This window comes from Physcomitrium patens, chromosome 4 (assembly GCF_059467195.1).
Source record: "Physcomitrium patens ecotype Gransden chromosome 4, ASM5946719v1, whole genome shotgun sequence".
NCBI lineage: Eukaryota > Viridiplantae > Streptophyta > Bryopsida > Funariales > Funariaceae > Physcomitrium > Physcomitrium patens.
In genome coordinates, this window is record NC_143413.1 from 482,218 (window position 1) to 492,535 (window position 10,318).

Here is a 10,318-nt window from a genome sequence, read left to right on the forward strand (position 1 = left end):
ATCCACCCGATTAATCTCGAACACCACATAATCTCCAATTTAGAGATGAGTCCAAAGATGGGATTGTGCATAAAGTTGCCGTACTGGATGAGGTTAGCATCTAATCTCCACATGGTCCTTTGCATGTTTGGGATTACTGAATAAAGATCAAAAGGTTATGTTTGGATGCAGCGGTTAAGAAACATGTGGAGATGGACCTTGGTTGAGTAGATCCATTCCATGCGATAAGGCAATTCGTGCAGATGGTGAAATCTAAGGTGATAGAAGTGCCCCTGAATAAGAAAGCTATGGATAATAATACACCTACAGTAGCCACACCGCTCGACACCATCGCCGGCGGGCCAGTTACCGCCTTTCACAAATACAGAGGGGAGAAAAGTTAATAATCTTCAGTTCTTTTCTAGCCAGATACGCTAAAAACCTTTAGGAATCATTTGGTGTTTCCGGGCTGTCACTTTCGAAGTCGATAGAAAGTATATTTGATGAAAGTATCCGTGCGTCCACTGTACTCCGGCGATTGGGATGCGTCATCTAGGATTCATCGAAAGGTAACCACTCGACCTCATTGTGTCATGTTATATCATATTTTACTCGATATTATGGTGGAAGGGGAAGAGAAAAGAATCATCGTTTGGATCATATCCATCAGTGCTTTGTATAAATTTACGTCGCTGAGAATTTTTACGGAATCATTGTGGGTCTCAATCGTTTGAAGCCTGTTCATGCAATACACAAAACCAGTGCAGCTGCTCGTGGTGATTACTAAAGTCATCCCCATCAGACAGCAGTTGACCATCCTGACGAATAAAACACCATTTATGATGAACGATGTGAGCAAAAACTGGAGTTAAGAACAGAGCCAAAGCAAGGATGCTTTTTCCAGATCCAAAGGTTGTTTCCGCAGTTTGTAGCGCCACCAGGAACTGTAGATGCGACCAACTCGTCAGAAAAGTCGCTGGTGGAGACGTTAATGGGATCACAGCGCATGCTCGAAGGCCACATTGAAGACTACGTTGGTAATGACCCAAAAGACCTCCAAGTCGGCACCCACGGAATATAGGAGCACAGACAGAATCACTTTTCAAAAGCACTAAAGAAACTTTGGAGACCCCATGATTAATTTTAGGAAACATTAACTACTTTTTGGTGCGATGCAGTGATGGTAATGGTCATGCCATATTTACATACGCGAGGAATATCTTGATGCAAATAGCATCGGGGTTGCTAATCACCGAAATCTTTCTCTTCTCTAATGTTTCAGAAAAACTAATATATATGTTTATATAATTATAAATTTCCCAAGAATCACAAGTAATTGAGTGAACGTAGATCAGGAGCTGATGAAAGTAAGGGGTTTGAAATTTTTACAAAAACTGGATGTGGTATGAAAGCAGGATGGACTTCATTTGTTGCAAACAAAATGTGCTCCAGGCCAAGGGGAGGGCACTTCCATTGTTTTAGTTAAGCGCTAGATAAGTCACAACATTTTGGTACATATAATATGGGATATTCAACACTCTTCTTCCAAAAGAGGGACTTAATTCTCTACTGAAATAAGACCTAATATATTTTTAAAAGCTAGAAACTTATTTGTAGAGGAAGGTTTTATGAAGATGTTTGTTGCTATCTACTCCATAGGACAATACTCCAAACCAAGTTCTCCTTTCTCCATATATTCTTAAATAAAGTAACATTTTGTATCCCAATACTTTGTACAACCATGGTGTACTAGATTTTTGGCAATAACAATGGCATTTTACTTATTCTCATAAATGAAAAACTTTTTTGACTTAAGAATATCATAATTCCTAAGTACTTTATGGAGTCATAAAGTCTTCATTGGTGCACTAGCCAAAGCTACATATTTTAACTCCATTGACAAAATAGAAACTAAAGATTGCTTCTTCCTTGGTCAAGTGATAATTACCTTATATAATATAAATGCATAACTTCCTACTGAATGGTGTGTCTCCACACAATTTATTCCATTTGTATCACTATAGCCTACAAGTTGCAAATTTGCTTCCTTTCTTCTATAGTACAATACCAAATATTTTGTTCTTTACAAGTAATAAAATATTTATTTGATTCTTTGCTAATACAAAACATATGGATCTACTATGTATTGAACAAAGTATTGATAAGATATTGAAATCTCATACCTAATACCATTTGCAAGGTACAATAATAAACCTAAAGCTTTTTGATAAAGCTTTAGACCTTTTGCATCCAAAAGATCATCATTCTCATGTTTAATGACATGACTATGTACTATTGATGTTGCAACTACCTTTGTATCTTTTATCCCAAATTCTTCCAACTTTGAACAAATGTACTTAGTTTCGCTCAAACTAATAGTATCATTTTTCTTATCTTTCAAAAAATCAATGCAAAAATCATCATTAGGTTCACTAAGGCCTTTCATCTTATAACACTCTTATAATTTATCTTTGCATTTCATAGAGATCTCAAAGTTCTTAACATAAATAAGTATGTCATTGATATAGATAATCAATATAAAAACTAGTTCTTCAATATATATTGTGTATAAATAAGGATTTGATTTTGAGCGCTCTCAATTAAGTTTTAATAAAGATTTATGAAATTTTTTTATTCTATCAATGTCCAAATTACTTCAAATCATATAAAGTCTTTAGCAATTGCAATATCTTATCTTTGTATTCTCATAGAACTTCCAAATCTTTTCGAATTTTCATATAAATATTTTTTCTTTTAAGTTTGTCATTTAAATAAGCTAAAACAACATCAACTTGTAACATATTTCAATTAAAGATAATAGTAATTGCAATAAATATAATTTTTTTTACAAAGCAAGCAATTAATACAAAAGTTTTTTAGTAATTAAGACCTTTTACTTGAGTTAAATTCTTTGCAATCAATTGTGCTTTAAAATATTCAATAGAACCATTGTTAGCAAGTTTTTTCTTTAAAACTGATTTTGAATCCATAACCTTCTTACCATTGGATAAAAATGAAAATTTCTATGTATCATGATTTTTCAAATAATCAAGTTTTTTCTTCATAATACGATTCCACTCTTTGCAAAAAGATAAATTCATAGCTTGCTCAACAATATCTAGTTTTGCATATTCATTAATATTAATCACATCTACTATTTCAATCAGCAAGTCATAATTTCTTTAAATAAAATTGTTGTCTTTTTCCTAAATTATGCAATGCATAATATTACCACTTATAATATTTACCAAATCAATGCTACATACACAATGATGTCTTAGTAGTAAAGCTTGAGTAGTTACTTTTATTTCTGGTTGATAGAATTCCACTACTTCTTTTATTGTAGGATTTTCTTTGTCTTCAATAATTTCTCCATCCAATCCATCATACATATGTAATCTTAAGGCTTTACATTGAAATATTTCTATTTCACTTGGATGTTAATTTTTTTACAAATCAAGATTATTTCTATGATCTATATGCTTTATAATTTTTTCTTAAGGAATCAATGTCATGGATATATATCTACTATAATTATTATCTAGATAATTTAAATAGGTAGAAGTAAATAAAAGTAGATTAATTTCATAATACCTTCTAGAGAAGCTTTCTAGAAGCTTTCTAAATGTTGTTTTGACTTTACATGTATTTGTAGTTGATTGGTAAGTTAAAAACTTAATAAAAAAGCTACCCATGTGCCATTTATGTTGGTAGCTTGCAAAAGAAGCTAATTATGTGGCACCCATATAAAAAACTTGCCTTGTTAGTCAAGATACATGTCATATAAAGTCAACACGTTTTTAGAGGTCCTATAGAATATTACTACATAGATCTTAGATAGATAGTATATACAAAGGCAAGAATGAAGCCTTCTTCACTATTGTCAATTCTTTTCTTCCTTCTAGTCTACATTCAAGAGTCTCTAGTCTCTTTGTCTTTTGGCAATAGCCATTTCAATTTTTCTTTTAATATACATACTTCTTTATTTCTATTTTGTTGTTTTTCTTTTGATATGGATTTTATAGGTTTATGCATCTTCTTTCAATTTATGTCCTTGAAAGTCAATAGCTCACTAAATAACTCATTATTATTATCAAGAAAAATCACATTTTAACTAAAGATCATCTTCATTTTTTCATGTAGAAAAAATTCATATCCTTTTGCTACTTCTAAATATCTAACAAAAATACCCTTCCTTGCCTTTGTATTGAATTTTTGATGTTTTTCTTTTGGTATGTAATATCAAGTAGGAAAACAAAAGAAATGAATATTTTGAAGAGAAGGTTTTTTATTGTAAAAATATTTATGTAGTATCTTACTACCAAGTATTGCAAGTCAAAGGCAATTGCAATTCCAAGTCACAAATTTTACTGCAAATATCCAATATTGATGATTGAACTTTGCATCATCTAGAAGAATTTGTATTCTTTCAAAAATAGTTCAAATCTTATGCTCTGCCATACCAATAATTTTATATATATATGCAAGAGTGATCATATGCTAAATGCCTTCAATTTTAAAGTGAAAACCAAGCTTATTAGTCAAGAATTTAGTCCCTTGATTAGTGAGTAAAGTTTTTACTTTTCTTACAATTCTTCTTTATGTATTAACTTTTCAAATCTTATAAGCAATATGTACTTGGTTCTTAATTTGAAGAAATACAAGGCTACAATAGTTAGAATAATTATCAATCCATATAACTAATCATTTGGTGCCACCAATGTTAGTTGTATCAAAATAACCAAAGTCACACACTATTATATCTAAAATATCATTAACATATTTATGTTCATATAAGAAAGGTTGCCTATGGGCCTTGCCAATAATGCATGATTCACATGTAGGTATTTTATCCTTTTCTTCTTTGATCTTTAATATTTGATCACAATTCATCTGCTTTACTTTTTGTATTGTATGCATTGAAATATGTGCTAATACTTGATGTATTCAACAAGTATATGACTTGAAATAGATGAACTACAAATTGTAGCAACTTCTTCAATTTTATAAGGTATAAAGTAAGCTTTATTAGCTAGTATACCTAATGTGAGTAAGTCATCTAAAAGTAGAATTCAATCAACTCTATTGGCATTTTAATTAAATTTGTAACTTTTCTTGCATAAAGTTGTAGCTAATAATAAAATATCATATTCTTCAAAAATCTAATAGACATCCTTCATAACCACAACAATAAAATCATTATTTTTGAATTCAATGATGCCTCTCAAGCTGAAAGAATAACAATAATTTTAGCATTTATTATACCATTGCTATTTGTTTTTGGACATTTGGCATGACTTGGCCGATGTTTTTTTTGTCTACAAGCCTTATAAGTACTTTTAGACTTATCAATCTTAAGCTTTTGTTTTTGTTGTAGATGGTACTTCATTAAGATTTGCTTTCTCCTTACATACACTGCTAAAGCAAAAAATGGAGAATTAATCTTTTCTTTCATTTACATGTCTTCTTCAAGGTGAATAGATTGGACTACCTCTTCCATGATCTCTTATCTTTTCTTCAATGCAATCAAGTAAATAAATGGATACCAAGATTTTGATAATATGATAAGTATAAAAAAATGCTATGCTTTATTTGTCCATTTCACCACTGGCTTCAACCCTTAAGATCAAAAATCTCTATAAAAAAAATCTCTATAGATTCTCCATCCATATATCAAAGATTATATAATTTCTTTATTAAAAATATCTCAATAATTACTCTTGAGGGCTTGTGGAACTTAGCCAATATGTCCCACATCTCTTTTGTAGTATTATATTTACGTATATGAGATAATTACAAAGGCTTAACATTGAGTATAATCAATGCTTGTGCTTGTACTTTGCTTGATTTCTATTTTGATTTTTCATCAATATCCATAGGACATTTTAATATCCTATCCACATGCATATAGAGCTTGCAAATACATATTAATTATTTCATAACAAATGCCCATGTGCCATAGTTTTTTTATCTACTCAATCAATGAAATGATCCATTAAAGATACCATTATTAAATATAATTAATGCAATAGAAATAAATAATTATAAGAGAAAAATTAACAAATGATCTACAAAATATAATATTTGGGAAGTAATAGTAGTACTGAGCTACTATTGGAACAAAAAAAAACTTATTTTCACCACTAAAAAAAAATGGAATTTTATTAAATAAAAATCAACATTAATAGAATTAAACTCCACCTTTAGCAACTCCAATAGGGCTCTAACAGCTCTAGTAAAGCTCCAGTAGGGTTTCTACAGCTCCAGCAACTCTTTGGCTTCAATAGCATTCTAGTGGCAATGGAGTTCTAGCAATAGACAAATTGTCCAAGTTTTCCTCCACAAAAGACATCCATTTTACATTTAGATTCTATCCAATGATATTCATCCATAATACTTTTCATCCAAACTTTGCTATCATATTACAAAAATTGGATGTGTTATGGAAGCAAGATGGACATCATTTGTTGTAAAAGAAATGTGTCAAGGAAATGTGCCAAGGGGAGGGCACTTTCAATGTCTTAGTTAAGAGTTGGATAAGTCATAGCTTTTGGTACCTATAACATGGGATATTCAACAGAAATGCTGGATTCCTCTGGTTGTGACATTGTCTATTGCAACTGAATCGAGTGGTTATTCAAAGGAGCAGTCCGAATCGAAAATTAACACATGTTCTGAGACTAAAGTTTCACCGATTCCAGTGAGGGAATATATTTTACAACATATGGGGAAACTGCCATCCCACTTCGTAAAATGGAGATTCTGCGATGAATAGGATGACAGGGATTAAAAGGAACGGCGTCTAGAAAATACTGGATTCATTCGCCTAGGACAAGGAAAGCGATTGTCTGTGCTTGTTGAAACAGATTGTAGTGCAACTGGGGCTAATTAGGCAGCTGTCGATTTTTGGAAAATTTAATTGTTACCTAGCCACATCAACTTGCTATGCCCCCAGTGGTAGCTGAGGATTAAGTTAATGATTTGATTAAAGTTGCCCCTACATTTTCTCCGTTTACCTAGGGGAGAGCGCATCATGACAATTTGTTTTTAAAGCGGTCAGGACCCCACGACCTCATGAGAAAGTGGCCTTTTGTATGCATTGTGTGATCCTTTTTTGAATTCTGCTATATTATAAACTGGGTTAAAAGTTGCTGGGTCCCAGGTATCCCTTCAGCAGACTCACTCTTGGCATTGACATAAAAGCGCTTGAATACAGAGTGATTCGATTCCGGGTTTCCTTGTCGTCGTTCTCCTCCAATCTGCGTTGTGGTTTCAAACGGTTGGGCGAGAATTTTTCTCTCTTAAGCATATTGATTAGCGGACCTTCTCCAGCTGCTACTCCTGAATAGGTATGTGCGTCCCAAATCATGATAGTGTGTGGCATTTCAGATCTTTTGTCGACGTTCAGCGGCAGAAATTCTGGTTTACAGGACCTACTTATGAACCAAATTCAACTGAGGGATTGTTTGTGGGATACCTGTATCCGATCCTACTTTGGACCGCTAAAGAGACTGTTGAGGTTCCATCGGATCTGAGTGATTCCTCTCTCTTTGACTTGTGTCCATACGCATGAAGCCAGTGACTATATTTTATTCTTGAGGTTTAGATAGAATTATGTTCGGTGGTGAGAGGGGGACAACTGCACTGTGCACCTCGATTCGTGTAGGTGTCCAATCTAATCTCCATCCCTGGTTGTTACCTTAACCTGCTATATAGCCAGTGAGAACAGTATTATCTCCGACAGTTGAACACGTCTAATTGCTTCATGGGTAACCATCCCGATTGTAACTCTAATCCCCCTGGCTGAGGCACTGTTAGGTAGAGGGAGGGTATGCCGGGAGGATGTGGGGTATTCAGAAAATGTATCACGAGGGAGTGTACGGGATAAGTACTACAAGAGCCTCTTACAACTATGCACACTGTTTGTTGTATTGCGGAATCACTTAAAGCACGTCAGCTTGCTGCTTGGTTTTCCTACATTGAGGGTGCTCTGGGATTCTGTCTGGGTTGAGCGCTTTCGTAGGGATTTTCTCACGTCTACTCATTCCTGAACGGCTTTCAGTGGTTGAAGACAGCGATGTTTTCGTATTTGCTTATTAGTTAGTAGAAAGCCATGCTATTCAGCGCTGTCTGTCCTAATCATTGTTCATTCACGCATCAGACCTTGACTTAAATTATGTTTACTGTAAAATCTGGGATATGTCAGGTGGGAGCAGGATTAAAGCTTCGTTCAGAAATGGCACGAACCCAGTTCGTCCGGTCTAGATGGGCTCTGGCCGTACTGGCATTGACGGTATGCTTTCAGATGTCTGCGGCCATGAACTGCAGCGACGCTGCCACATTATGTAGCTCGGATGTAAGTATACTCCATGTTTTTGAAGATCTCATTGTGGGGGTTACACAGATGAACTGCCATGACATTTAAAGAGCCACTGGGAATAGAATTGGATGAGTATCTGCTGACTCTTAAGTCCTGACTTGAGCGTATCAACCTTAGAGACTACCAGGACCTGAAATGTGTGCATTGTTCTTCTTCTGCGCAGGTATCGAGCTATTCACCCCAGCACTTCATATTTGTGCATGGAATGGGGGGCGGGGCCTGGTTCTGGTATGAAATTCAGACTCTTATGGAGCACTTCAATCAGAGTGCAACAGCAGTGGATCTGACGTCTCACGGTATTAACAAAGCCATTGCTGATAACGTCATCACGGTTGCCGAATACACTCAGCCATTGATTGACGCAATAAACAATGTTTCTGGTAAAGTGAGTTTTCTGAGTAACCCCTACTAATGGCATGTTTTACTGTTTTGTTCAAGTTTCCTGAGAGCGAGGTTGTAGATTCATGCGTGTGATCATGACTTCACATGGTTACCCCGCTGATGCTCCAACTGAAATTAAACAATCGTTGAACTAAGCCACCGACTGTACGATCCTCATTCAGACTAAGAGGTGCTTTCTGGACAATGTGACAGGTTATTCTAGTTGGTCACAGTCTTGGTGGAGGGTCAATTGCCTATGCCTCGGAGTTGTGCCCGAATAAAGTTGCTAAAGCCATCTACCTTTCATCATGCATGCCCACATACAATCAAAGCATGTTCAGTGCATTCCCCGCTAATGTAAGTCATCCGGCCATGAATCTCACTTCTATGACTAGGAGTTGAAGCATTCCGACTAACTTCTCATTGTGATCAAGTCCTAGAGTCCTGAGAAGTAGGGTGTGGATGGATTGAAATTCTGACTGCCGTTGGACCATCCTGCAGACCTTCCCCAACCTCCTAAACGCGGGTTATGTTACGTTTAATTACCGAAATGGTCCCTCCAATCCCTCATCTGCATCACTAAATAAGGCCAAGCTGAATGAGTTCTACATGAGCGGGACACCGACACGGGTAAGTGACTGGCATATGCATCTTCTCTTGATTCTTGTATCCGTCTTGGCTTTCAAAATTCTGTTATTTTCATCGTCGCCGACACTTCATTACCACATTGTGGTGTATGTGGACAGTACGTGAACTTGGGGAGAGAGGTGATGACTGATACGCCATTCACCCCGGGCACTGAAACTCTCCCCCTGACTCCGGCTAAGTATGGAACCGTAAGGAGATTCTACATCCGAACAGGGAAGGACAAAGGTGTCCCTCCATCTGATCAGGATGAAATCATAGCCAACAATCCACCCGAGAAGCTCTTCTGCATGCCCAACGGGGACCATACAGTTTTCTTCTCTGCACCCATTGAGTTATTCAAGAATCTTCTCTGCATTTCAAGCCTGTAGTTTAGCGAGAGCTAGATCGCCTTTTTCATTGGTTGTGGAAGCTGGTTGGAGCATTCACAGTGTAGAATATGATCATCCCTTCCGCTGTGGGAGAGTTTGTGCGGATGTACCTGTCATCATGGTTGTCTCTATTCCTCTGATCCCTGTAGTTGACCTCCAGCTAAATCACTCGTAACCCCGCTGGACATCGGGAGGATGCATGGATTAACTGTGTAGAGAGATCATGGAGTTGAGATTGTAAATTCGTAGCCAGGTCTGTTCCTTTGACTGATCGCTCAATAAAAACGCACATCATTTTTTTTGATCATTTCGACTGACCCGAAACCGAACCTACTCTTTTCTCTCAAATTATGTTTTATTTTAGTAATCCGACCCATCTCCGAGGACAAACATCCTCAGAACATTGTCACTGTACGTAGCTAGCGTAGAAGTTTTACATCTTGAAAAAGTGAACCATAACTACCTTCAATCACTCACCGAGACTATCCGTGTGTACACCTCTAACTCCTCAGCATATTCATAACTAATAAATTTTGAACGGAACACCACACAGTTTAACGCA

The 10,318-nt window shown here is 35.8% G+C and overlaps 1 protein-coding gene across 1 annotated transcript; it reads left to right on the forward strand.

Moving 5' to 3' along the window:
* The first annotated feature begins 7,330 nt into the window (after window positions 1-7,330).
* Window positions 7,331-10,063, forward strand: LOC112281014 (methylesterase 9). Its single transcript, XM_024517125.2, has 6 exons — window positions 7,331-7,498; window positions 8,186-8,335; window positions 8,523-8,744; window positions 8,954-9,097; window positions 9,242-9,370; window positions 9,487-10,063. Exons 1-6 carry the CDS (start codon window positions 7,331-7,333, stop codon window positions 9,754-9,756), a joined length of 1,083 nt encoding a protein of 360 aa, XP_024372893.2. The 3' UTR covers window positions 9,757-10,063.
* The last annotated feature ends 255 nt before the right edge of the window (window positions 10,064-10,318 follow it).

Coding starts and splice junctions, on each gene's coding strand:
- LOC112281014 (XM_024517125.2), top strand. CDS start 7,331: ATGTGCGTCCCAAATCATGATAGTGTGTGGCATTTCAGATCTTTTGTC. Junction 8,745..8,953: donor TAAACAATGTTTCTGGTAAA/GTGAGTTTTCTG, acceptor ACAATGTGACAG/GTTATTCTAGTTGGTCACAG. Junction 9,098..9,241: donor TCAGTGCATTCCCCGCTAAT/GTAAGTCATCCG, acceptor ACCATCCTGCAG/ACCTTCCCCAACCTCCTAAA.